General features: G+C 58.9%; 4 protein-coding genes across 6 annotated transcripts in view; 2 read left to right on the top strand and 2 right to left on the bottom strand.

The window, feature by feature from the left end:
• The window catches only part of ASCC1 (activating signal cointegrator 1 complex subunit 1), a 42,834-nt gene extending 34,666 nt beyond the window's left edge, over positions 1 to 8,168 (top strand). The window contains exons 10-11 of one of the 3 annotated variants that reach the window (XR_012995460.1): positions 5,723 to 6,580; positions 7,103 to 8,168. Coding sequence is in view for 2 of the 3 variants with exons in the window: in XM_076339431.1 (XP_076195546.1) it covers positions 5,723 to 5,839 (117 nt within the window). In the remaining variant the exon portion in view is untranslated. Of the gene's footprint in view, positions 1 to 5,722 lie in introns of all 3 variants that reach the window. The other 2 variants (XM_076339431.1, XM_076339432.1) reach the window with 2 other exon arrangements.
• A 1,584-nt stretch (positions 8,169 to 9,752) lies between these two features.
• Positions 9,753 to 15,556, top strand: SPOCK2 (SPARC (osteonectin), cwcv and kazal like domains proteoglycan 2). Its single transcript, XM_076339430.1, has 10 exons — positions 9,753 to 9,983; positions 12,599 to 12,644; positions 12,947 to 13,061; positions 13,149 to 13,251; positions 13,335 to 13,443; positions 13,521 to 13,640; positions 13,727 to 13,945; positions 14,559 to 14,621; positions 14,754 to 14,891; positions 14,988 to 15,556. The coding sequence occupies exons 1-10, from the start codon at positions 9,768 to 9,770 to the stop codon at positions 15,131 to 15,133; spliced, it is 1,275 nt and encodes a 424-aa protein (XP_076195545.1). The 5' UTR covers positions 9,753 to 9,767; the 3' UTR covers positions 15,134 to 15,556.
• Positions 15,557 to 16,579: 1,023 nt separating this feature from the next.
• Positions 16,580 to 18,689, bottom strand: TYSND1 (trypsin like peroxisomal matrix peptidase 1). The gene is made up of 4 exons (XM_076338166.1): positions 17,605 to 18,689; positions 17,392 to 17,525; positions 17,126 to 17,311; positions 16,580 to 17,037 (listed from the first exon to the last, which is right to left on the bottom strand). Exons 1-4 carry the CDS (start codon positions 18,645 to 18,647, stop codon positions 16,826 to 16,828), a joined length of 1,575 nt encoding a protein of 524 aa, XP_076194281.1. The 5' UTR covers positions 18,648 to 18,689; the 3' UTR covers positions 16,580 to 16,825.
• Positions 18,690 to 20,026: 1,337 nt separating this feature from the next.
• SAR1A (secretion associated Ras related GTPase 1A) lies at positions 20,027 to 25,911 on the bottom strand. Its single transcript, XM_076339428.1, has 7 exons — positions 25,853 to 25,911; positions 25,272 to 25,346; positions 23,895 to 24,014; positions 23,321 to 23,386; positions 22,528 to 22,631; positions 21,882 to 22,013; positions 20,027 to 21,164 (listed from the first exon to the last, which is right to left on the bottom strand). Exons 2-7 carry the CDS (start codon positions 25,327 to 25,329, stop codon positions 21,048 to 21,050), a joined length of 597 nt encoding a protein of 198 aa, XP_076195543.1. The 5' UTR covers positions 25,330 to 25,346; positions 25,853 to 25,911; the 3' UTR covers positions 20,027 to 21,047.
• Positions 25,912 to 26,038: the final 127 nt, after the last annotated feature.

The raw sequence follows: 26,038 nt of genomic DNA, 5'->3' as shown, positions 1-26,038 counted from the left end.
TCTCCAGGCGAATCCATTAATATTTCTCATGCTTGTTGAGCCTGTGACAGGTGATTTAAAAGCACCAGTTTGTGTTGGCATCTCCGCTTTTCATAACCGGAGCTGAAACGTGTCACTGCTGTCCTTATGTGGATTAGCGCCGTGATTTATTACTGTTGTTTCCAGATTTGAACACAAAGGTGCTGTCTCATTCTGGGAGGAGGGTTGTCTGTGGGAAGCGAGCCCCCGAGGATGGCTGCTTGACAAATACCTGCGCTCGGGAACACAACATCATTTAGACACACGTTTTAACTGCTTCATCGAGGAATCGTCCTCCTTTGCATTTGTTTCTACAGTGCTTCGGTAAAACCTACTTTACAGGTTTAGGCAAAAGGGGGAAAAAATGCGGAAAAGAGGCATCCTGGTTTTGATCTGTTGCTCTGCCTTTGATAAGGAAGTTGTTGTGGTTTGGGGGCTGAAGTTTGTACTAGCGTTTTTGGCTCAGGTTTGCAAGGAGCGAGCGTTTGATGTGTGATTCTTTCTCTCCCAAAACAAGTCTTCAGCCTCTGTCTTCCTTCAGAAAATGATTATCGCACCCCAAGGGAGCCCTGCTGTGTAATTTGTGGGTAATAGAGGGGAACGGACCTCGGAGGAGGAAGGGTTTCCAACATCTGAATGGAATTGTCTTAAATGAGAGAAATTGGGGTGTTAGAAATGACAGGCATGCTGCTGGCTTTTCCTGGCTCAAAATAAGTGACTTTGAGAGAGAAATGGAGAAGAGCTTGCTTTCTGGGAGCTACCGCAGGGCTGTCTACCTTTCATTGTTACCTGCGCAGTTGTGTCCTTGGACCCAGCCCCCCAAAGGGAGAGGGAGAAGGAGGAGCGCTTGCACACGTGGGCCTACGGTAGTTCGCAGGCTAACATGTAAAATATGGGTATCCATGGACCAGTACACTCCCTCTCTCGGGGGCTCATGGCTTTCGGGGAAGGCAGCACGGCTGCGGTCTCTGCCATTCCCTGCAGGTCCTGGGATGCTGCTCCCGGGCGGATGCTGTACCGCTCTCTAGGCACCTGCTTCTTCCCCGTGGGAGATGCCATGTCCTAGGCATCCTCACTGAGCAGTTTCTGAGCCTTTGGCTGTGGTTTGAAAGGTAGGGCGCTTCTCTGGCATGTTTGCTTAGAGGTGCTGGGTCTGGGGTTAAAAGTTAACAATGCTCTTTCCTTATTCGGTTCTAATTTAATTTGGGAAGGCAGCAGGGAGACAGAGGACACTTAGTCTGGTAAGTGCTATTCCCTTGATGGGAGTTAGTAGCTTGCATGGCATGCATGGTGTTGACTTCGTAAGCTGACCTTTACTTCCATCGGGTTAATTTTCATTTATAATATTTAAAAAAAAAAAAAAATCCCATCCCCCAACCTCTTATTTATTCTTTAGGTAGCGAGGATATAAATCCTTCAGCGTGTTTGGATTTATAGAATTACTGTGTTTTTGCTGAGCCTCACGTCCCACTCCAATCAAATGACACGGCTTTCGGTAACCGTGCGGGTGATTGCGTTTTTCCTCCCTCCACCTCCCTCCTAGCTGCTCCTGATCCGCACCTCCTTGTGCTCCCTGCAGCCTTTTTGGGGAAAGGTGGGCCCTTGGCACCCACAGGAAGGGACAGGAGGGGTACTAGGCAAGTCTTAGGGTTATGAGCATTTGCTCGTGAAGCGTAACAACCTCCAGGTATCTTCTTTCCTGGCCCAGAATAAAAAATGCTAAAATGCTTTTATAGGAGGCATTTCATCAGCTGTGCTACAGGCCTCCTCTGAAACCAGAGCATTTCCGTGGTGGCTGGGGAGAGGAGGGAGGTATAAATATCTTTCTCGGCTCTGCTTGGCTTCTCCCCAAGATAAATAGAAGTGAAAGTCGAAAGTAGAGGCTTGGCCTTCTGAAATCTCTTCCTGAGCCCCCGGGGACCTGAGCACAGGATGCTTTTGTGATGGGAAGCCAGCTCCCAGTGTTTCAGGGGTCTCGGAGGATGATGTTTGAGGGGACTCCCTCCCCACTGCCCGAGGCAGATCTCGGCCATACGGTGGCTCGGCTGTGATCCCCATGCCTGGCGTCCAGTGGCTTCTGTCGTGGGAAGCCTCAGGGAGCAAAGAAGCATCGGTGAGAAGCCGGCTTGAAACAAGAGCAGAAAAAAATGTCTGTGGTTGTCCTCTAAATCTTGTAGCATGTTTACTCTCAGAAAGTACAGCTACATTACCAAAAATCAATAGTTCTAGCAGTGTTCTCCCTGGGAAACACACACACGCTCGGACACACGAGAGGTGGTAGGTCTTAAAAAAGCCAAGGGAATACAAAATGCTTTGGTACAAGGGTTTTGCTTCACTTTTAGCAGTGCAGAAATGGAGGGCCCTTGACCTGGGCAATGTCTTCTGGGACTTTCTGATTGTCTTTCTCGTCCAATGTGCCTGAGGCTGTGCGAGGCAAGAGGGGCTGGGGGGAGGGTTTGTCTCATTAACTAATTTTTTGCTTTGGAGTACATGTGTTTTGTAAGAAAATCAGGCTGTGGTGTGCAGAAATAATATAAACAAGTGTTTGAAAGACTCTTCCTTTGGCTGTTTTGTGTAAAGGTTTGACTTCCAGGGCTGCTGATGGGACCGGCACATCCCAGCGTTTCATTTGTTTTCTTCATGTTTGCAAAGACTTAATTCTACAGAAATAAATGCATCTTGTCCCCCTTCTCTTTTAAAAAAATCCTTTTCAAATCCTAGTATCTCCATGCTTACCAGTGCACGTACCGCTCCCTCCGTTAGGAATGGAGAGAAATTATTTCCATTTTTCCTGGGTGGAGAGTGCTCTGTGAAGGAAAGGAGTGTCAATATGAACGACCATTTTGACTGAGACGGGTGTTAAGGTTTGGGGTGAGTGGGCACGCTGGTGGCAAGCACTGCAGCAAGCCCTGGAGAGCTGGAAATCATCCTTCCTTCTCAGATCAGTCAAAACAAAAAGAGAAAGGAGACCAACCCCTTTTTACTACCATCTCTTATTAATGAGACATTTTATCCTAAGTCCTCTAACATGAACTACGCAGGCTTTTGGGAACATAATTAATCTTTAATTGTATAAATCTTTAATTATATAAAATGGAGTTTGTATGGCTGTGGTCATTTCTCTTCTCTCTTTTCCTCCTCTCCCATCCCATCTCTCTTGAGATGCTCCCTTAGCACAACTTTTCAACAGGGTGCCCCGCTTTAGGGCAGTGGCCACGTGGAGCCGCACACACGGTGTCCCTTGAAGCCAGGCTGCTGCGGTGGGGCCTCTTGCTGGGACGGGAGCCTGCATGACCCCTGTGGCGAGGTGCCTGGCTCTTGCCGAGTATGCGCTCGGAAGAACTGGCAGCAAGTTGCAGCTTAATATGAGTCTGAGTGATTAGCAACAAATTACTTCGGGCCCTGTGCAAAGTAAGTCCTTGTGCCAGGGTCTTAAGGGACAGGTGTCACCCCAAAGGCAGGATGAGCTGCAGGGAGGTGCAGGTGAGCCGGAGGCTGCCCACCGCCTCTCCTAGACAGGCACGCTGTGACTAAATGGTCTGGCACAGAGAAACCCACTTCTTCGCGGCGTTTGTGCTAACCCAGATGCTTTTTGCAGAAGCAGCTTGAGGATTGACTGCCCGTGCTGCCATGCAGGCAGGTCTGGGGAGGAGGAGGTGGTCCCTGGCAGGTGGGCTGCTGGCAGCAAGAACTCTGCAGCACGTCTGACTGCAGCTGCAGCCATTTCAAGCCGAAGCAGGGGCTTAGCAATCGCTGAGAGCTGGCTCGGCACACATAAATACCCCTTCTCTTCAGAGATGCCGTTCTGACTGTCGTGTGTTGATGGGGAATTGCTGGCCTCAGCCAAATCCTGAGTGGAGAGTTGTCTGGGTGAGCTGGCAGTCTGGAGCAGGGGCTGGATTCATCATGGTGCCTGGCATCTGGTCTGCGGCCCACGTACCTCGGTGGTGCTCCCTGGCCAAAGTGCTGCTTGGTCTGCCCTGAAGACGGGCAGGGAATCACTTTCCCTAAGGCACATTTCCATTGTGGAGGAGTGACAGCGAAACCGGGAATTGTCCTGAAAGCAACCTATCTGGTGCCCTTGCAAAAAGGGGTATTTGCAAAGTGGAAATCTCTCCCTTGGGAGAACCAACAAAAGAGCAGTCCTGCCCAAATCAGTGCCAGGCAGAGCCATATGCCTTTTTGGAGGAGGTGAAGTGCAGCCTTTCAGATGCTAATTAGGTATTTGGGGTTTCCATCATTCGCTGTGTGGAGGAGTTGATGCACTATTGGCTCTAGGAGGATGTGTTGTAATTAATGCATTGGCTTTTGCTGGCCATTAGCATTTGCGCCTTCTGTAATGGCAGGAAGGGGTGTGCGACTGTCTTGAGCCTGTGACTGTCTTGAGCCAACACCTGCAGGGACAGATAGAAAATTCAATAGGAGACAGATGGAATGGACATTTCGGAGATCTCCATGGTGGGGAGATGTCACTGCTCAGGCTCTGAGTGACTCACAGTGCTCCCGTTAAGCGGAGTTTTGAAATTAGCATCTCCACGGAAGGGCTTTTCCAAAGGCACAACTGATGTTTCCAGGTAGAGCAATTTCCTGCGTCTTAATGGAACGGGAGGAGCACTTTACGCTTGGACTCGATGCCTTTCCAGCAATATTGCTGAACTTCCTCATAAGAAATTCTGATGTCATTTTTTTTGGTCTGCTTCATAGATTGGATTAATCAGCAGAGACATGCCCTCTGGGTCCCAGAGTTGGCTTGCTTTCATTAATTTGCACTCAAATCTTTGCCGAACAAAGAAGGATTTGTTGAACAAAGCGGGGTCAGTGCTGGGATGAAGAGCCTTGCGCCTCTAGCCTGCTAGTTTGAATTAGGACTGAGCCGTAACTCTTAAGTCGTACATCCTGTGGCTTGGATTGGTAAAAATGTCCTGGCCTCAATCCTTGCTCCTGCGGAGCCTGTGACCTCAAGAGCCACCAGCCTGAGGTGGTGGCCCTCGGGGTGGTGAATAGCTTCTCCAAGCTCCCTAAATGAGACACAGTCAGAAAGCAAGGTAGGGAAGGTTTGAGCAACTGCTGCTGTAGATAAAAAGAGGTGTTCATTTCATACCATTTGCTTTAAAGGCTAAGTGCAGTCTCTAGGGGGAAAAATAATTTAAAGAATAGTTTCATTAAAGGCAAAACAAGTCTATGAGTAGAGGCTTTTTGCAGGGCCTGCTCTTGCGAGAGATCGGTGGACCAGCTGCAGGCTGCATTCTCTAGGTGCCCCTCTGTTGTGCTTTAACCCGGCAGGCAGCTAAACACCACACAGCAGTTCACTCACTCCCCCCTGCAGCGGGATGGGGGAGAGAATCAAGAAAAAGAAAAGTAAAATCCATGGGCTGAGATAAAGACAGTTTAATAGGACAGAAAAGGAAGGGAAAATAATAATAATAATAATAATAACGATAAAAGAATATACAAAACAAGTGATGCACAATGCAGTTGCTCACCACCCGCCGACCAACACCCAGCCAGTTCCCGAGCAGCGGTCACCAGCCCCCGGCCAACTACCCCCAGTTTATATACTGAGCATGATGTCATATGGTATGGAATACCCCATATTATATATATATAGCACTATACCAGCACTATACCAGCTACTAGGAAGAAAATTAACTCTATCCCAGCTGAAACCAGGACACCCTCAAATGGTTTTTCTCTTCTCTTTCAGCTCTTCGAGAACTTCTACTTTGGAGAGGCACAGCTGGACTCGGTGCGTCTTTCCCAGAGGTTCTCCTCGGATGCCTCTGGCTACTACGCGACGTCTGGGCAGCTGACCTTCTCCTGAAGTGGCAACGCAGCTGCTGCAGCAGGTCCGCTCGTCGGTCAAATGTGGTTTTACAGGACACGAATTTTGAACAGGAACCCAGGAACTCCAGGCAGGGGATGCGTCATGACTCCTCAAAAGCACATTGCAGCTGGGAACCCTGGCATTTCCCGCAGCTTTTCCTACATGTATTGCCTGCCCTCCCTTCGGAGGGAACCGGAGTCCTTCCGCCTCCTTTCCCTATTGGTAACCAAAATGTCACAAAGTTGCCTGTTTGATATCTGTAGCCTGTTTTCCAAGAAAACAACTAGAAAAACGGGTGCAGGTGGCTTTTGGGAAATGACCGATGTTTAAGCGTGTCTTTATTCCAGAAGAAGGAAGTTTGTTCTTAAAAAAAGTATTTAAAATCCAAGAGAGCTCCCCGGAGCATGATTTAATGATACTGAGGTCAGGCATTGCTTGGATCTCCAGCAGCGTGCCTGTGTGATGTAGATCTCCAAATAAATTAATTCCCTTCAAAAGCAAAGTGTTTATCTCCTGTTGCATTGATAGTTTCTGTAATTAAACTTCCAGCACACAACTATGTTAATAAGAAAGCATTTATGGTAAGAGCTCTTTCCAGTGACCGTTTCGGAGCATGTCAAAATACATATGCCTTGCAGGTGGATTCTCCATTAAAAGAAGAGCAAAACTCTTTGATACCATTGTGAATCCTTCAGAGATCTGAAGACAACTGTTTTTTCTTGTAAATCTCCCCGTTCGGTAAGAATAGCAACACAGGCTTTCAACTCGCCCGAGGATGAACACTTTGAAAAATGGATGTTGCTGGCGTTTAGTTGTTTTGCAACAAACCAGTGGTGGCAGCAGCTGCTGCTGCTGCCCGTTCCTAGTTGCTGCCATGAATGTGGAATTGCGCTGTCATCGAGGCAGAGGGCGTGTTAGCTAGGGACGGGGCTGCTCCAGCAGCACCCGCTTGTACTAGTGATCATTTTTGAGAGGTTTTCATCCCGTTTCCTCCCTCCCAAAGTGAGCTGGCTGTGTGGCCATGCTCTGACTGCATGCACAAACAGCGGTGGGAGGCGGTCAGGATTCGGGGTGGCTTTCCTTTTTTCCCCAAATGCGTTGCCGGTTGTATTTCCAAGACCAAATTGCCCATCTCTGCTTGCAAGCCCGCCTGCCAGGAAATCAAATCATCTGTGGTTTTGCCGGTTGCCCTTTACCCTGGAGTCTGCGCTTGTACCCAATTACAACCGTTGGGCTTTTTGTCTCTGCTTTTCCTTGCAGACGAATGCCTTTGTGCTCTCCAAGCAGAGGAGGAAGGGCTGCCTTCGAAACAGTTCACTCGGCGAGCAGAGCACCGGCGTGCTCGCTAGCAGGGAGGTGCTGAGAGCACTTAGCACCGGTTGCTGTCATCTTTCCGCCAGCCTGAAGAGGTACTTGGCAAATCTCATCAGCTGCCCAAAGAACAGACCTGGGAGCTGCTCACACAGCCGCCAGCCGTGCTGCCTGCCGCAGGAAGGGGAGATGCACCTTGGAAAGCTTCTGCCTGCTGGGTTTTTAACAACTCTCACCAAGAAGCTGAGCACTACAGGACATGGGGTGTTGTTCGCACTCTGGTTTTCCTTAATAGGGCATTGGTGGCATTTCTATCACGCCTGCTTTCCTCCGTTGTCACCTAATACTGGCGATTCTGATTTCTTCTTCTTCTTCACTGAGGTGGACTTACAGTCTTCCCACCTCCCTAACACAGGAGTAGCTTTGACCTTGCAAACAGCATCTCGGCATGGAGGCAAACAGCTTTTCTACAAAGAAGGGCCGATCCGAGGATACTCCTCCACTTCCCACTAATGTAGACATGTTTTAATGACAGTTATTTCTGTGACTGTTTGGAAGTTGGTTGAATTTTGGCGGTAAGCGGCTTATTCTGCTGCTCTAGCCTGGCACGGCTAAATTCATTTTACACCTCCATCCCTGGGCAGAATTAAGGGTTCTGGTCTGTTCCTCTCATGCGTGGCATCGTAGGTTAGGCTGTGATCCAGCAAACCATTGTGCGTGTACTTAAATTTACGCCTCGCTTGATCCCCTTGTATAACGTTAAGCACGCACGTGAGTGTGGTGGAGTGGCAGCTCCGCTTTGCCGCTTTTGAAACGAAAATGCTTATTACATAAATGAGAGGGGCAGAGTTGGATGTTGTATCCCCTTACACTTACACAAGGGAGCTACTCGTGTAAATAAAACACACCTACTGCTTTTCGGGGGGGCGGGGCTGGAAGAAAATGTACTGTGATGGATTTACCAAGGGGTTTCCCTTTTCTGTCATTGTTCATAAATATAATTAGAACACCTTCATACTGAGCACGATAAAACTGTGTTTTATGCATGGTTCTGCACCGATGAATTGAAATCCCGTTAAACCAGGCAGCGATACGGGTTTGCGAGATACAACCTAATACTTTCGAACTTGCCTAAAACTTGTTAAAACTGAGATCTGCGGCTCTGCTTCTTTCCCCCATCCAGGCTGCGTTAGAGGCTGGCCGCCCCACTCGCAGGTGCCCGCGTCCTTATTGCACGGAGGAAGAAGAAAGTTGTTCCGTGCCGTCGTTTTGCTCGGCAGCAAGCCTCGCTGGAGCCCAGGTTGGGAGTGCGGCTCATCGTTAACCGTAAAGTTGAAAATAACACCGTTTTCTTAAACGCAGCGCCTGGAAGCTGTATTTCCAGTTGCAGCAGCCTCGCTTAGGGTCAGCATTGCTCCTTCAGGGACAACGTGTGCACCTGCTGTGGGCCGTAGCTGCTGCTTTTCCTGTAAGGAAACGCAGCGCTGTGTTTTCTCTCCATCCCGAGCATCCTCGCAGGGAGAATAAAAGCCGTGTGTGTGCTGGGAGCTCCCCGGCTGCAGCTGCGAAGGAGCAGCGGGGGCGCGGAGCCCCGCGCCCCCGCTGCTCCTTCGCAGCTGCAGCCGGGGTGAGTTGTCACCATCCTCCCTTGCCAAGCCCAAGCGGACGGAGATGTCCCTCCGAGCGGCTCTGTGCCCACCCTGCCTGCCTGCCTTCCTCCGGCTGAGAGGAGGGGAAAACCCAAAAGCAGTGGTCCGAAACCCGCCTGCCCGGCTCTGCTCTCCGGCCTCCCTCGGGGCAGGGGTGGGCATCTTCCAAAACGCTGTGCTGGGGTGGCCGAGGGACGGGGACCGCAGGGTGGGCATTGCAGGGACAGGGGTTGGAGGATGGGGGATGCAGCGTGGGGACGTGGCAGGGACAGAGGATAAAGGATGGGGACGGGGGTTGGAAGATGGGGGATAGGGATACGGGGTGGGGATTTGGTGGGGATGGAGGGTGAGGGCTGCAGGGTGGGGGCACGGCAGGGCCAGGGGCTGCAAGATGGGGACATGGCAGGGGTGGAGGCACCGCAGGGACAGGGATTGTAGGGTGGAGCACAGCAAGGGCAGGGGATGCAGGATCAGGGGACAAGACGGGGACAGGGGACGTGGGATGGGGAATGCAGGATGGGGACAGGGCAGGGACCGGGGGCGCAGGATAGGGACAGGGCAGCGTCAGAGGGTGTGGGATGGGGACGTAGTAGGGACGGGGAATGCGGGACGGGGGAAGCGGGATGGGGATGCAGCAGGGATGGGGGATGCGGGATGGGGACATGGTAGGGACCAGGGATACGGAATGAGGGATGCAGGACGGGGACAGGGCAGGGACGGGGGATGCAGGATGGGGACAGGGGAGGCACCGGGGCCGCGGCCGTGCCCTGCCGGCGCTCCCCCGCCCCGGTGCCGGCGCGCAGGTGCGGCGGGCGCGGCGGAGGCCCCGCCCCGGCCCTCCCGCCGGTGCCGCCCGGTGCCGCCCCGCGGCCGCACTCGCCGCCGGCGCCTCCCCGTGCGCACCGCACCGCTCCGCACCGCGCCGCTCCCGCCGCGCCGCCCGCTCCCCCCGGCGCTGCGGCAGCATGCGGGGCTGCGGCGGGCGCCGCGCCCTGCTGGCCCTGCTGGCCCTGATCCTGCCCGCCGCCGCCGCCGGCCCCGGGCCCGCCGCCGGCCCCGCCGCCGGCCCCGGCCCCGCCGCGACGGGGGAGAGCCCCGGCAATTTCATGGAGGACGAGCAATGGCTCTCCTCCATCTCCCAGTACGGCGGCAGGATCAAGCACTGGAACCGCTTCCGAGACGTGAGTCCGCGCCGGCAGCGGGGCGGGGGGGGACGGGACGGGACGCGCCGCCGGGCACCGGGAGCCCCCTCCCCGCCCCACCGCTGCGGCTGCCGCAGCACGACCCTCCCCCGGCCCCGGCCCCCGGCTCCATCGCAGGCTGCCGGAGATGCTCGGTGCTGCCCGCATCCCACTGCCACCCGCCGCGGCCGTGGGCGGCTTCCAGCCCCGGTACCCAGGAGATGCTCCCTGGCTTTGGCAGCGCCAACGCCAAGGCCACTGTGCCCACCATCACCGTGCCCGATGCCACCATGCCCAATGCCACTGTGCCCATTAACAAAGCTGGCGTGACCGATGCTAAGGCCACCATGGCCAGGGCTTGATGCCAAAGCCAACCTCAGCAGGGACCTGGGGGTGCTGTCCCCTGCACCCTCTCCCCAGGCAGCACATCAGGGCCCAGGCAGAGGCACGGGCAGGCCCTGCCTGCCCTTTGCGGGCAGCGGGGAGGGCTGCGCCGTGGCCTCAGCCCCTTGGTGACAGCTCAGCGCAGGTCGGGGCATGGACATCTTCCCGGATTCCTGCTCCCCTGAGCCCTGCAGGGTGCCACAGCTGGGGCCGGCCCTGGCTCGGCGGGTGGTGGTCCCTGGGGATGGGGGGGGGGCACAAGGCGGGGAGGGCGAGGATGAGGATGCGGAGGCCGCTGGAGCAATGGCAGGTGACCTGGCACATTCGTCTCAGGATCCAATAACCCCTTGCTTTTATGCAGCCCTTAATAACAGCCTCAATGGCATTTAGTTCCAATCCTTAATTTTATGGGGCAGGCAGGGATTTTTCCTGGGGACATTTTACACCCCTGCCCCCAAGTTACCCCCAGCTCATGTCCTCCAGAGTGGGGGCACGGCACTGCATCCCCATCCGGGGCTGGCCGGGGGACCTGCGGCAGCCGAGCAGGGAGGGGGAACACACCGAGCCGCCCCCCCAACCCTGAGCCGGCCCCTCCGGTCTTTGTTCAAATGCGCACTCGGGTTCACCTTGGCAGCAAGGATGTGCCGCTGGGAGATGTGCCCTGCCGTGGGCAGGGCGGGGGCACTGCCACCCCCCAAATAAACCGGTTAGGGAGACAGAGCACGGGCGAGGGTGCAAGGGACGGGGTAACCGCCTCCCTGGAGACCCCTCCAGCAACATAACCGGCTGACAACGTCAGTGTTGGGCACCTGGGACCTCAGCCGGCTGCAGATGCTCAAGGGGGAGCACATGTGGACGTGCCCCCCCCACACTGGCCATTCTAGGGGGGGTTCAGGGCTGAGAGACCCCCATACCTGGGTGCTAGCTGCACCCCACTAGCAGCAGGTGGGGGGCCCGCCCAGCTGTGCTGCCGCCACCAGGGCTGCTGGGCCGGGGGGGCTGCGGCCCTGCCGGTGGTTAGTGCAGATTAATAAGCAAATCCCGTGGATTTGTGGGGTTTTTGGCCCAGCAGCGCCGGTGCGGGGAGCGTGACCCACCGTGCGGCAGGGAGGAGGCCGGCGGTCGTGCCGAAAGCCGCACCGCAGGGAGCTGCCGGGCGCTGCAGTGTTACTAATCACGGCACGGGAACGCGGGCTATCGATTGTGGTGCAAACATCGCTACGCCGGAGCGAGAGACATCCCCTCCAGAGCTGCCTCCCGTGCCTCTGCTTCGAGCTGCCATCCAAAACCCTGCCCGCCCTCCCCGGGGTGGTAGCGATGCTCCTGCCTTATTATCACAAAACCCACCCCAGGGCATCCCATGGGGTGAGCGATGCCGCCTGCCAGGAGGGTTTGAGTCCCCATCGCTCCCCCCACCCCTGGGATGTTTTTGGGGCCCCGGGGGAGCAGCTCTGCCTCCCCAGGCAGCGACACCCATCTTAGCCCGCTCCCTCTGGGCTCGCTATTGAAAAACCAGGGTGGCGGCACGAGGACCATCACCCCACGAGGATCCCGGCAGGGCCTCGCCGGGCTCCCAGGGGCTTCCTCCCCCCATCCCTATTTCCACACCCCGTCCCTCCCACTCCCTGACTTTCCTGGCTGGCCAAGGGGCGATGGGGAAAGGCTTTATCCTGCATAAAGGCTCTATCCTGCATAAAGGCTCTCCAGGATTACAGGTCTAGAGCCAGAGGTGGGGGAGCATCTTGGTGGCGGGCGCCGGTGGCATCTGGGGCTGGTGATGGGAGTGTTGGGCAGCTCAGAAAGTCGGGGTGCCCAACTGGCACAGGGTGCCCGTCACCGTGGGCTGGGACCAGGAGCAGGGGGCTTTGGGCTGCCCCGGGGCTGACAGCGCACGCTCTCGCTCTCTCTTTCTCTCTTTTTTTGGTGTCGTCTGGGCCGTCTCGCCGCGCTGCCAGGAGGTGGAGGTGAGCGTCGAGGGGCTGCCAGTGCTGCCTCGCCCTGGCAGCAGCCCGCTTTGGGGGGAGGCTGCTCCCCACCCCTGCTTGCTCCCTTCCTGGCATGGGGAGTCCCTGGGGGTGGGGGGGGGTGTGTGTGTGTGTGCGCGCGCGCGCTGCAAGTGTGTGCAGGGGGAGCCTCGCCAGGCTGGTGTCCCCAAGCGGGATGGTGGCATGCCTGGCCTGGTGTCACCTCTCCCGTTGCCTGTGCTCATCCAGGCTCTCCCCGCTTTGCAGGATGACTACATCAAGAGCTGGGAGGACAACCAGCCCGGGGATGAAGGTACCACTGGAATGGAGCTGGGATGGGTTTGGGATGGGGCGCAGGGGGCTCGGTGACAGCTGGCACGGAGGGGGGGACACCTTCTGCCCGCACCCCCCCCCCCAGCTTTTCCCTTCCGGCTGGGAGCGGTGGCAGGGCCAGTGCGTGCCGGGAAGCGGCAGCTGGTGCCGAGGTGGCCGCCCAGCTGCAGCCTGAATGGTGCTTTGTGCCGGGCCGGCTGGTGGCCAGCGCTGCTGGGTCTCCCCCAGGGGAGTCCCTGCCTGCCCCCCCAAACCTTCCCCGGCCCCTCTCTGCCCCCCCAGCCCTGGACACCACCAAGGACCCCTGCCAGAAGGTGAAGTGCAGCCGGCACAAGGTGTGCGTGGCGCAGGGCTACCAGCGCGCCATGTGCATCAGCCGCAAGAAGCTGGAGCACAGGTAGGAGGGCGGCGGGGCTGGGGCCGAGCCGGTGGCTGGGGGGGAGGCCAAGCTGGGGGCTCAGCGCTGTCCCCTCGCCCCGCGCAGGATCAAGCCACCGGGTGCCAAGGGGCATGGGGGCTGCAAGCCCTGCCACGCCGCCCCGCTCGCCGCCGTCTGTGGCTCTGACGGCCACACCTACAGCTCGGCGGTAAGGACGGTGGCACCTTGCCGTGGGGAGGGGGACACTGTGCCATGTCCCCCTCCTGCCGACGTCCTGCTGCCGCCCCACAGTGCAAGCTGGAGCAGCAGGCGTGCCTGGCCAGCAAGCAGCTGACGGTGCGGTGCGAGGGGCAGTGCCCCTGCCCGACCCCGCATGGCCCCGCTGGCGACAGCAAGCAAGGTGAGTGGGATGGGGGGCACCGGGGGCGTGTCCCTGAGCCCTGCTTGGCCTGATGCCGCCCCCCGGACCCTCCCCAGAGCTGTGCACCGGGCAGGACCTGGCCGACCTGGGTGACCGCCTGCGCGACTGGTTCCAGCTCCTGCGGGAGAACTCCAAGCAGAACGGCTCCGGCGGCCTCCCCGCCAGCCCCGCCAGCGGTACGTGTCCCCGCCATGCGGGGAGGGGGTGTAGGGCGCTGTCCCTGGTGGGGCTGGGCAGCCATGGGCCGCATCCTGCCCCGCAGCGCTGGAGAGGAGCGTGGCAGCCAGCTGCAAGGAGGCGGTGGGGTGGATGTTCGCCCGGCTGGACACAAGCGAGGATCTCTTCCTGGAGGCAGCCGAGCTGGCCGCCATCAACCTGGACAAGTACGAGGTGTGCATCCGCGCCTTCTTCAACTCCTGCGACACCTCCAAGGATGGCCGCGTCTCTGCCCCCGAGTGGTGCTTCTGCTTCTGGAGGGAAAGTGCGTCACGCTGGGGGATTGTGTTGTGTGCTGTGGGGCCGGGGTTGTACACTGCGGGGTCAGGAGGATGCACACTGCAGGGTTGGGGGAATGCATGCCATGGGGTTGGGGGGATGCACACCATGGGGTCACGGGGAATCCATGCTGTGGGATTGGGGTAGGGCAGGGATGCTTGCCATGGGAGGATGCACACCATGGGGGTGTGGGGGGGTGGGGGGATGCACACCATTGCGGGGGGGTGCATGCCATGGGATTTGGGGGGGATACACACTGTGGGGTCATGGGGAACGCATGCTGGGGGGGGGGGGAGGCTGCACACTGTCAGGGTAGGGGACTGTGCACACTGTGGGGTCATGGGGAAGCACACCATGGGTTGGGGGATGCACACCACGGTGGATGCATGCTGCAGGGTCTTGGGGGATGTGCACCGTGGGGCTGCGCACACTGTAGGGTCAGGGGGCTGCACATCATAGGGCTGGGGGCTGCACACCATGGGGGAAGGCATGCTGCAGCAACGGGGGGGGGGTGCATGCCGTGGGGTCAGGGGATGCCCGCCATGGGGGCGGGGGGGGCTGCATGCCCACCCTAAGAGCAGCGTGTGGGTGTGCTGCAGAGCCACCCTGTCTCAGGGAGCTGGAGAAGATTCAGATCCAAGAAGCAGCCAAAAAAAAGCCGGGTGAGTTGGGGGTCCCAGGGCCCCTGTCCCCTGGCAGGGCCCCACATGGGATGAGGATGGGGAGCTCCGTGGGGGGGCTCTTGCACTGCATGTATTTGGGGGGGGGCGGGGGGGATCATCGCTTCCCTGCAGGCACCTTCATCCCCAGCTGCGATGAGGACGGGTACTACCGGCGGGCGCAGTGTGAGCCGGGCGGCGGTGAGTGCTGGTGCGTGGACCAGCACGGCACCGAGCTGACAGGCACCCGTGGCCGCGGCAGCCCCGACTGTGGTGAGTGCTGGGGGGAACCGGGGGGAGCCCCCCGCTCCAGGGGGGGCACTGCAGCCCCAGGACCCAGCCGTGAGCCTCTGCCCCTTGCCCCCGCAGAGGAGGCGGCGGGATTTTCAGGCGACTTTGGGAGCAGCGTGGGCTGGGAGGACGAGGAGGAGAAGGAGCCGGAGGAGGCGGGCGAGGAAGGCGAGGAAGAGGAGGGCGAAGCAGGCGAGGGCGACGACGGTGGCTACATCTGGTAGAGAAGCAGGAGAGCCCAGCGGGTGGCACGGCCAGGCAGCAGCCCCCCAGCCAGGGGTCCCCATGACACCCTCGCTGCCAGCGTGGCATGGGGTGGGTGCATACCCCCCGGCCCTGCACGGGACGGGGCATCGGGGTGCTTGCCCAGGGAGGGGGTGAGCGGGGCAGGGAGCCACGCTTGTGCGAATTTGAGCTTTTTTTTTTTTTGGGTAGAGCCTTGTAGGCCTAGAGTGCTGCTGCGTGGTCTTCAACAGGGCAAACGGCACTAATAAAAGTGGGGAAAAAAAGGAAAAAAAAAACCCCATAAAACCCCCATAGATAAGCTGCCCCCCCTCCCTGCATCCCCCCCGCGCTGTGCTTGTGCGGCCACCCCGGCCCCGGTGTTGTGTAGCGGCTGTGAAATAAATACCCCATGCTGTGTCAAACACTCGCCCGCCCGTTCCTCCCTGCCCCGACGCCCCCCCATGCCCCACCTGCACCCGCTGGCCCTGCATGGGGTGCTGGGGGGGGGGGAGGCATCCCCCGTGGGGGCATTCCTTCACAGGGGACAGTGATGCTGGTGGTGCCCTGCTGCTGCTGCCCCCCCTGGTAGGGTGGGGGCTGAAGGGGGTGGGAGTGCCCCCCTGCCAGCACCCCTGGATTTGGTCCCCCACACGCAACTGACATGGGACTGGAGCTGACACATCCGTCCACCGCCATAGGTCCCAGCTCCAAGTATGCCCCCCTGTATCAGCCTTGACCCTCTCCAGGACCTCAACCCCAAATTAACACCCTCCACCTCCCCAGGACCCTGAGCGTAGCAGGACACAGAGCTGATACACACACACCCCCATCCCCAAACAGGACCCAACCCTTACCCCACACCCCCCAAGCAGGACCCCAACCCTACCCCTGACCCAGACCATCCCTTACAGTACCCCCCCCCAACCCACACCCCAGCCAGGACCTTATCAGGCACAACCCCCCCAGCCTGACCCTCCCCAGGACCCTGACCTCATCTGCCATCCCCCGCCCCAAACCTGACCAAAGACCTTGACATCAACCCTGCCCCCACCTTGCCTCAGGCCCATCCTCCCCTGCACCCTCCAACCCCCACCCTTGCCTGGACACCCCCAGTACCTGTGCTCCCCCCCCCCATAGTGACCCACCCAGAGCACCCCTCCTGCCCCATGACCCAGCCCAGCCCTTGACAAGGACACCATCCTCAAACCACTTCTGACACATACACCCCCAAATCAATGTACAGGTGCCTCCCATGTGTGGAGGCACCCCCAAACCAGCTTTCAGACACCCCCGTACCCCGGGCCAGGGGGGACCACAGAGCCTCCTGTCCAGGGCGGGGCTGGCGCCTACCACCCACGTCCCATGCATGCAGGGAAGAGGTGCACCCCCCGCCCCTGCCACCCACTCGCCACCCCAGCTGCTCGGCACCACAGGACACCACGGCCTCAACTCACAGCATTTAAGGCTCCAGGAAGAAAACAAAACAAACAAAACCCCACCCCTACCCCCACCCCCATTTGGGGCCGCCAGTAGCTGGCAAAGGCACTGCGCCGTTTTTCCACCCCCCCTCCCCCCAGGACGCCCACCCTCCGCCAGCCCTGCGGGGTCCAGGCGCTCGGCCCTGACATCGCTGGGGCCAAAGCGGGGACACGGCAGCTCCATCCCTGGCACAAGCCCCCCGGGAGGTGGGGTTAGAGCTTGCTGGGGGGTCCTGGCTGCCGCTGGAGCCGCCATGCTGCCCGCACCCCCTTGCCTGCCCGGTTGAGTGCGGCGAAGGCACTGGGGTCGCCGGTGCGGCAGTAGCGTGCGACGGGGGGCTGCAGGATGGTGATGGGGACACAGAAGTTGAGGTGGGGGTAGGTGGCCCCTGCGCCGGTGTCCCGGGTGTTGCTGGCCACAATCCCTGGCGGGGAGAGGAGCATCACTCATGTCATCAGGGCCAGCCGGGGGACACCCACAGGACCCCCCACCCGTTGGGACCCCCAGCTTACCCAGAAGGCATCCGCTGCGGGAGGAGACAAGAGGGCCGCCGCTGGAGCCCCCATGGACGGCACAGGTGGTCTGCAGCATGACCGGGCGCCCGGCCACTGCCACCACGGCTGAGAGGACTCCTGCCGTCACCGAGGGGCCGCACGCGTGCCCCAGCGCCCCGAAGCCCACCACGCTCACCTCCTCTCCTGGGGGGGGGGGAAGGCGGGAGGTGGGTGCAAGGGGGTGACATCCCCCCGGCACCCCATCTGTCTCCCCAGCCACTTACCTGGGAGGAAGGTGTCCGCCAGGCGCGGGGGGACGAAGGCCGGCACGCTCTCCTCCAGCTCCACCACCGCCACGTCAAAGGGGGACGACTCCTCGGTGGCGAACACCACGCGCCCCCTGAGGACGGTGACAGCCCTAAGGACACGCCACACGAGATGTCACAGCGGGGGAACAGGGGTGGGGGACAAGCTAGGGGACAGGCGGCCACACTCACCGGCCAGGGCCGGGTGCAGGCGTCACGCGGAGCGGGGCGCCCGCCTCCACCACGTGCCGGCAGGTGAGGAGCAGCCGGGGGGCCAGCAGCACCCCCGAGCCCCACGCCGCCCCACACTCCACCAGCGCCGCCCAGGCCAGGGGGTCCTGCCCGCTTCCTGCCTGCACCGCGCCCGCCCACCCCGGCACCGGCGGCACCACGATCCCGGCTTCGTCCAGGACGCTGGTGCTGCTGCGCAGGATGGCGGCGAGGGAGCAGAGCAGGGTGAGCCCGACCCACTCGGCGCCCTTCCAGCAGAAGGAGGCGGCGATGACGGCCACCAGCCGGGGCCCGGCGGGCGAGGGCACGAAGGCGCCGCCACCCTCGGTGCCGGGCAGGCAGCGCGCGTCGGTCAGGATGAGGGCGTTCTCCTCCCCGGCCAGGTTGCTCACCACCCCCCTGCTCAGGGTGTTGAGGAAGAGGTCGGGGCAGAGGGCGCCGAAGGGGGAGCCGCAGGCCAGCAGCCCCTCGCCCTTGCGCAGGCAGCCGGCGCCCGCCCGGGCCGTCCAGCCGCCCCCGGGGGAGTCGAGGCCGGGCACCCGCAGCCAGGCGAACCAGTGCAGGGCCCGCAGGTCGTCCTCCGCCGCCTCCCCGCCGAAGCGCCACTGCTCCGCCCGGCCGAAGGCCCGCGCCAGCGCCCGCTGGAAGGCGCCGCAGGGCACCAGGGCCAGGAGCCGGGCCTCGTGCTGCCGCAGGCCGCCGGCCGGGCTCTGCGGCGCCGCCGGGGCGTCGAGGCCGAGGGCCGGGGCGCGGGTCCCCGCCGGGGGCTGCAGGACGAGGAGGCGCAGGCGGGGCCGGAGGGCGTCGGGCGGCAGGGTGCGGGGCTGCGCCCAGGCGGCAGGGCCATCCCGCAGGAAGGGGGCGAAGACGGCGCCTTGGCACAGCACCAGCCCGGGGCCGCGGCTCAGGACCACCCCGCTGCAGCTCCAGGGGCCGGCGGCCGGCGTGCGGGCGTCGGGCAGGCCAGAGACGCTGACCACGCAGCAGGCCCGCTCCTCCGCCATGGCGGCGGCGGCGGCGGGGCGAGCTGCCTGCAGCAGGGCCGCATGCGGGGCAGCCCGCGGGCAGCGCCGGGGGCGGCGCAACGCGGCGCAACACCGCACCGCACCGCCCCGCGCCGCGCCTCGCGGCCCCTCGCCCGCGCCGCCGCGCGCCCCCCGGGTCGCTCCCCGCCTGACGCAGGCCCCGCCTCTCCCCCCCGGCCCCCTCGCCCATTGGCTGCGGCGGGGCCTTGCGCCCTCCCCATTGGCGGCGGCGGCGGGGCGGGGCGGGGCGCGGCGCGCGACGTGGCGGCGGCGGCAGAGCCAGCCCCGCCGCCCGCAGCGGCCGGGGCGGGCGGGGAAGGGCTTCCGACCCGGGGCCGGTCCCCTCTGGGCCCTGAGCCGCGCCTCTGCCCCCCAGCAACGGCAGCGGCCGCCCGCCCCCTGCCCAAAGCCTGTTTTCCGCCCCCGCGCAATCACCGAATCGCAGGCCGGGCGTCGGCACCCTTTCTTCAGCCCCCGGCTCGGCGGGCGGACAGATCCAGCTCACCTCGCTTCACAGAAACGTTTTCTCCCTCCTTTCCCGAGGAGCGGGAGGCATTGCTTGCCGAAATAGGCCCCCTCGTCTGTCGGCTCAACGTCCGGCGCTCGAGTTTCGGGATGAAGCAGCGTCTGTTCTGCAGGCTTGCTTGCCCACGGCATGAAGGAGCAGCAAAGCTACATCTTCTCTACTGAAAGAGGGACCGGGGCTTGCAGAATCCCTTTTAGGGAGTTGAAACTCCCAGGAACGTTGGGAATGAGTGGGAGCCAGAATTTAAGCTGCCCCACCACAGCCCCTTCCACGCTGCTCAGGCACCGCAGGCCTTGCTGCGGGGCTGTTACACCTGGAGCGAAGCCTCTGCTCGCTCCTGTGAGCTGCGAGCTTTGCCTCCTCACCAGCCCGGAGGCAAGAAAGTTTTCCATCCCGCCCCAGTTCCCCTTACCAGCAGCGCTCCCCTCCTTCACCCTTCTCCAAGGAAACGCCTCTCCAGGTCTGCGCCACGAGAAAGGTGCGTGGCCATTTTGCAGGGCGCTCCATTTTTGCACAGGCTCCGCTCCGCCTAGGTGCAGGTTTGTCCTACAGCTGCATCACCCGCCGAAGCGTCGCCGTAAATACTTACTGCTTCTCTGGGGAGAGGTTAAAGGCGGTTTCACGCCTGGGCCGAGTGCATAAGGCGATGTCAAGCGCTCGTCGCTGCCGGCGAGGGTGCAGACTGCCTGAGGAAGAAGGCTCGGCGACGGTGAGCTTGTTCTTCCCGCTCGCACTTTGTTTTTTCCCCCACGGACGGCTACGCCAGGCACGCGCGCTCGACTGCCGAACGGCAGCGCAGCCAACGCCAGGTTGAACTGAGGGTCGCTACCCCTTCGGAGGAGAAAGACATGTCTTTATTTAACTGAAAATGAGTGCCAGACAGTAATGAAACTTCAGACAAAAAAATCTGTCGAGTATAAAAGAAACTGGTTTAGTCTACATTAATAACCTCAGGATATGCAAATGTCAAACACTTCCATGCTACAACAACCAAAACAGCTTCGTGGTTCTTACTGTGACGGCGCAGAGAGAGGATTTGACGTCCTCGACCGAGGGCCCGGCGCGGAGCTCGGCCCGGCTGCGGGGGAAGCAGGCGGTGCGCTCGGGCAGCCCGTCCCACCGGGAGCGAGCACCGGTCACCACGGCCAAACACCCAAACCAGCTGCGCTCGCGGATGCTCCTCTCCAGCTAAAAAAATCCCCATAAACTAAAGAAGCTCGGATTGCACACGTCAGTCCCAACGGCACCCTCTTCGTCGTCGGTCAGCGTGACACAGCACAGCCACCCTACAGCTCAGTTAAGCCCAAATGCTATGTTTATTGAGGACTTCTAATATCGTGATACCTTGGTTCAGTAATTTGTGAAATATCTAAATATCGTTAAATATATTTTTAAAAAACCCTAACCAGACTCTGGACTAAACAAGATGAACGTTAAACTAAAAAGTTAGAAGGGATGCTGTTTACATTAACACTTTCTTTAAAAAATATAATTGCTTTTTCTTTTTTCTTTTCTTTTTTTTTTTTGAAGTCAATTAGCCACAGTGGTGAGACGTGCTCTCTTTTTCAGCTGTTACAGTGCAGCGTGCAGAGTTTTACTTCCCAGATCACAACAGCCCCGCTGTAACCGAACTGAAAGGGACAACTTGCACCCGCGTGCAGAACGGTGCTGTCTCCCCGTCACGTGGAAAAGAGTTGTGTCACCACTGTGCGATCGGGCAGCCGAAAACCAGGAGTCTCTTGGTCAATGCCAGTATGCGGTCGGAAAGCCTTCCGTGTTCCGATAGAAAAGTCCACAGGAAGCTGTGAACAGGATCAGTCCAGAGGAGTAAAACTCTTGTGTCCGTCCAAGTATCAGTCAATGTACTGCGATAGCCAACGGAAGCCTTCGCCGTAGCCTTGCCTCTTCAGCACGCTGCACATGAACACCTCCATGGGACGCGCGTTCAGGTCTTTCAGTGGCACGTTTCCCTAGGGAAGTCCAAAGAGAAGTCAGAACCGCACGCCTGCCGCCCTCAGGGAAGCGGCAACCCAGTCACCACCGTCTAGGGAAACCCCTCTCGTCTAGGGAAACCCCTCTCGGCCCGGGGAATTCCCTCTCCCGGCTGCACACCGGCCCCTTCGCGAGGGGGACCTGCCCGAGCGGCTGCCCACGGGACTTTCGGAGCCAGCAGCGTGGGAGAAGGGGCGTTAGAAACACGGAAGCAAACCATTTTCGAGGCACAGCCTGATGTACCCGCGGTACTTGGCAGTGCGATACAAGAAGCAATTGTCACCGCGTGAAGGCGAAGACTAGCCTCGCAGTGTTTTACTACCGTCACCCAGCATTTCTGATCAATTCTCTCTAACCGTCCTGTTTTTAAACACTGAAAAAATGATGAGGTGGGTAACTGGACGGAAATGCAGAGTAATGAAACCAGGAGAGCCAGACAATATGTTAAAATACCAGCTCGACACCTAATTCCCTAATCGCTGCAGAGGCACCACCGTGTTTTGCACAATTCTGGCACTTTCAGAAACTTGCCCGAGGGCGTTATAGTTATTATTACTAAAGATTCAGCTTGGTCAATATTGTGGACAAATTCACAGTAACGCCTCAATTAGTTTCTAGATGGAGCCTCATCCTGCAACGAAGCGCGCAAGCCCTCCCTCGCTCGCGGACGATCCAAGATTTGGACGCCCCCCTACCTTTCCGGTGGTCTGTCCGTAGAGCCCAAAGATCTCCCGCAGTTTCTCCTCACTGATGGCCTCCGGTCTGTCGATTTTGTTACCCAAGATAAGGATTGGCACGTTGGATATTGTTTCATCTGTCATTAGCGCCTGCGTGCGAGATGGAAGAAGAGTTAAGCAGAGGCACAAAAAACATTCATCGTTCGAGGAAAACGTTTCTGTTCCAGCTCTGTGACCAACAAGGGCTGTTTTTCGGTGCTACAGTGCTCCTGCCGAAGAGGAGTCCTTCTGGAAGGGTTTTGCAGATGCAGGTCCTATCTAAACCCACAGGCCGTTTCAAAACTTCTTTGAAGGCTGCTCAAGGGCCTACGGTCGACCCACAGTAAGGGCAGCCAGGCTTCTCCAGCTCTGGGCGAGTATACCGGTAAATCCGTATTGATCCCGTCCCTGCATAAAGTAACGTGCAAATGCCTATAAGCTCACGCCTTGGACACCGCATCGCTGGCGTAAAAGGTGCACCGGCAGTGCAAATCCAAAGCACGAGACTCTCAAAATGCGCCGTGCTCAAGTTCCAGCCCAAAAAAGAGTATTATTTCTAATTTAGCTATTCAGAGGTCTTGGGGAAGGGGAGGGGGGGGGGGGAAAAAAAAAGTAGTATGTTTACGTTAAGCTCAACTTTGGATTCCATAAGACGCGAGTGATCTGCGCAGTCCACCAGGAAGACGATCCCGTTGATGGCCGGCAGGTAGTTCTTCCAGACCCGGCGAGCTGGAACACAGAAGCGACAAACACCGCCCTGTGAAAACGCTGCCCGAAGTAAGAGGGAAACGACACCCAAAAGCGGGAGCCACCCTCTTCGTTATGATCTCCTCAAGGCAGCGTAAGACTTTCTGGCAAAGGGACTGGCTGAGGCCGCAAGCCAGGCACAGTCTGGAGAGCCAGTTACACTCTCGCTGCTTTCGTAAGTAAGCCTCGGCAACCACGGCTGCCCTTTTAGCCAGGGTGTCTTTCTTCCAATATTTTTGTGTATTAAAAAAAAAAAAAACAAAAAAACAGCAGAAAAACTTTTCTTAGACCTTCTAGAAAGTCTAAAAATAAAAATTCAGCAATTAATTCAAAAGAATAAGCCTATGACATTCAAGTCTTCCGCGGCTAAAAATATTTCAGGGAGCAGAGCATGAACTGGCAGCATTTTTTTCCAAACTGCCAGAATTAAGCACAAGTATTGAACGACGGATATGCTAGAGCCAGGGGGTTATTTCCACATATAGCTCCATAAATAATTTCGGGTGACCAATAATCAGGTACTGCCAATTGCTATCACTTTTCAGCATCGCGTTTTGGTAGGTTTTTCTTAAAGTGGCCGTTAAGAACATCATGTTAAGAACATCACAGAAATCAGAAATCAGAAAATTAACCTCATTTTGGTGTCTCCCACTCAGCAACTTCACTTTTACCTTGTTCATGTCCACCCAGATCAAAAGTCGTAAAGGTCATTCCAGCAATCGTCAGCTCCTCTGATGCTGAAATATAAAAATACAGGCTGTGTTGCAGGAAAATAAAGAAGCTGTCACAGATAGAATTTCTTGGGGACGCTTGTTAACACCACACACGCTCCTCTCGTAAGATATCCTGTAGAATTCAGCCACTGAAATGGAGCCGTTTCACACAATCACGAGCGGCAGAAAATAATTTGTCCGACCTCCTTACTTAAGCACAAGCTTATTAACCCGCGTTACGCTTTGTACATTTCATTAGAAACCCACTCCCTCCCCAAGACGGGCACGTCATATTGATTGAACCACGCCAGTTCTCGGGCTCTCCATTTTATATTTGAGAGGAAAATGCAAATCCACTTCAGCTCGGGCCACCAACGTGCAACTGCAGCCTCAGATGCAGCTTTAAGACTCTTAAAGTCCGTCGCCCCAATGCAGAGCTCTCGCTGAGGCGTCTTCCAACACCCTGTCCCCAAAACTGAAGAGGAAAAACCACGCCACGAGGCAGGCGGGGCTCAGTCGCTGGCAGACTTACTGGGATGTAGCGTCGGGACGTGCTGACCCAGCCTGTCGTCTTTGAGCATGTGCAGCAGAGTGGTTTTGCCTGCGTTATCCAAGCCCAGGAACACAAGTTTTCCAGACTTCTTGTACAAACCTGGAAGGAAAAGAAACAAGCAAGAAAAACTCCAGCAGGCTTACCTCGGCACGTGAGCAGAAGCGCTGCGACGCTTGCTGCTGTTTACATACGAACCCCTCTCCCAGAGCTACACTGCCACCTGTGCACTTCCAGCACGGACACACAACAGCAGGGAAAAAACAGTACAGCTTGAACTGGCTTTTACCAAGGTAACGCAAGGTAATGTCGACAACAACGGGCATTCTCTAAGGTCGTATGTCTGTGAGTAACCTATTCTTTTCTCAGATACATCCCAACAGAAGAGCGTGCAGCCGAGCGTTACTTATGTGCGATGGGTTATGGATCAGTCTGTCGCCCCAAAGGGGTGTTTAAACGTGAAAATTGAATAAACTCATAGAAGATAGCAGCAAGTTGTTGAAGTGCAAAGCTCGAAACGGCACATCATTTTCTTCAGATAAACTGATTTTTTTCCACTTCCAGGTATGCATCTGCCGCAGGAAAGTTCCCTTAGGTTTCCAACAGGACTTTTTCTCATCCCTCCCTACCCCTCGCGAGGCGCTCTGGACAGAGAGCACCCTGTCCTCCAGCAGGGACCTCCGCCGGAATTCACGACCCTGGCAGGAGGCACTTCGCCACTGCCCGCACCTCAGGAAAGGGCTGCTCACGCCGTGGTGAAGCAGCCAGCCCAGCTGCGCAGATCACCCTAGATTGGGCAATGCTTTGGCTAGCACCCCCACAAAGAGCCTTCAACCCGGATTGCGCTGAGGGCGTTAGTCAGCGGCCAGCAGCTCCCCCAGGCACGCCACGGTGGGTAATGGGACATGAGCATTTGAGGAGAAGCAAGCCAGCCAGCTGCAGCAGCGAGAAATAAGGGTGAGCTCTGGCGGAGCCGGTGAGCTCGGATACCAGGAGGAGGAGGACAGGGTTCCCTCCCTGGCTTAGGCAGCACGTCTGCCCGGGGCAGGGCGCGGGGTTAAACGGGCCCCTGGCATCAGCCCAGCTGCTCTTGCGCTTCTAAACAGCAAGAGAAGGATTGAGTGGGAGCCAAACGCTTCCAAATTATTCTCAAAGTTCCTCCTCCTAGTGTAAAAAGGCCTGTATTGATTTGCAGCTTTCTCGCCAGACTTTATACTAGTCAGAGCACACTCCAAAAGAGATGCGCTTTAATTGCTAACTTCTAAGTGATCTCGGCAACTGGCACAAGCCAAACTGACCTAAGGGCGGCTCCTGCAGCCTGAGCGGAGCTGTTTAAGAACTAACGTAACATGGCATTACCTAGAAACTGCAGCACGCTGCTGAAGCCGTTGTAGATCCATTCGAAAATGAAAGACATCGCTGAAGATTAATCGCCTGCGTGGACAAGACCAAAACCAGAGTTACAAGCGCCAGTCCCTGACGGAAGCCGGCTGCACGCCCCCCGCCCCCGCGGGATGCTGCCACTCTGGAGCGGGTCCCGCTCCCCTCCCGGCCGGCCCGCCGAGCGCAGCCGAGCGGGAGGAGAGGCGTTTCGCCGGGAGGTGACTAATCCCCCCCGGGCGAGCTCCCCGAGCGGCCGGCCGCGGCAGCGGGCAGGGGAGGCGCCGGCCGCCGGACCACCCCGCGCAGCGACGCCCCACCGTCGCCTCAGCGGCTCGGCCCCCGGCTCCGGGCGGCCGCTGGGACGGCGGCGGGGGACGGGGGGAGGCGGCCCCGGCCGCGGCCTCAAGGGCGGGCGGCGCGGCCTAGCCCCCGCCCCCACCCCCACCCCCACCCTGCCTGCGTGTCATCCCCCGCCGCCGCCCCGCGCCCGGCCCGGCCCCCGCCGCTCCCCTCGCCCTCCCCCCCGGGGCCCGGCCGGCCCCCGCCGCCCCGCTCACCCCCGGCTGCCCCCGGGCCGCCGCGCCACCGACTCCCCTCCTCGGCAGCCGCCAGCTCCCCGCCGGAAATACGTCGCCCCGCGCGCCCCGCCCACTTCCGGCCCGGCGCCTCCGCCGCGCTGGCTCCCCACGTCGGCCGTGCGCCTGACGCCACGCCGGCGCGCGGCCCCGCCTGGGCGCCGCGGG

The sequence above is a fragment of the Aptenodytes patagonicus genome, chromosome 5 (genome assembly GCF_965638725.1).
Source record: "Aptenodytes patagonicus chromosome 5, bAptPat1.pri.cur, whole genome shotgun sequence".
Lineage (NCBI taxonomy): Eukaryota > Metazoa > Chordata > Aves > Sphenisciformes > Spheniscidae > Aptenodytes > Aptenodytes patagonicus.
This window is presented reverse-complemented; position numbering and strand designations above follow the sequence as displayed.

Excerpts from the sequence above, each read along its gene's own strand:
- SPOCK2 (XM_076339430.1), top strand. The coding sequence starts at position 9,768 with ATGCGGGGCTGCGGCGGGCGCCGCGCCCTGCTGGCCCTGCTGGCCCTG. Across the intron at positions 13,641-13,726 it reads CCCCGCCAGCCCCGCCAGCG|CGCTGGAGAGGAGCGTGGCA; the intron begins GTACGTGTCCCC and ends CCTGCCCCGCAG. Across the intron at positions 14,892-14,987 it reads CCGCGGCAGCCCCGACTGTG|AGGAGGCGGCGGGATTTTCA; the intron begins GTGAGTGCTGGG and ends TTGCCCCCGCAG.
- TYSND1 (XM_076338166.1), bottom strand. The coding sequence starts at position 18,647 with ATGGCGGAGGAGCGGGCCTGCTGCGTGGTCAGCGTCTCTGGCCTGCCC. Across the intron at positions 17,526-17,604 it reads CCTGCACCCGGCCCTGGCCG|GGCTGTCACCGTCCTCAGGG; the intron begins GTGAGTGTGGCC and ends GCGTGTCCTTAG. Across the intron at positions 17,312-17,391 it reads GGCGGACACCTTCCTCCCAG|GAGAGGAGGTGAGCGTGGTG; the intron begins GTAAGTGGCTGG and ends CCCCCCCCCCAG.
- SAR1A (XM_076339428.1), bottom strand. The coding sequence starts at position 25,329 with ATGTCTTTCATTTTCGAATGGATCTACAACGGCTTCAGCAGCGTGCTG. Across the intron at positions 23,387-23,894 it reads CGTCCCGACGCTACATCCCA|CATCAGAGGAGCTGACGATT; the intron begins GTAAGTCTGCCA and ends TTTATATTTCAG. Across the intron at positions 21,165-21,881 it reads ACGGACAGACCACCGGAAAG|GGAAACGTGCCACTGAAAGA; the intron begins GTAGGGGGGCGT and ends GGACTTCCCTAG.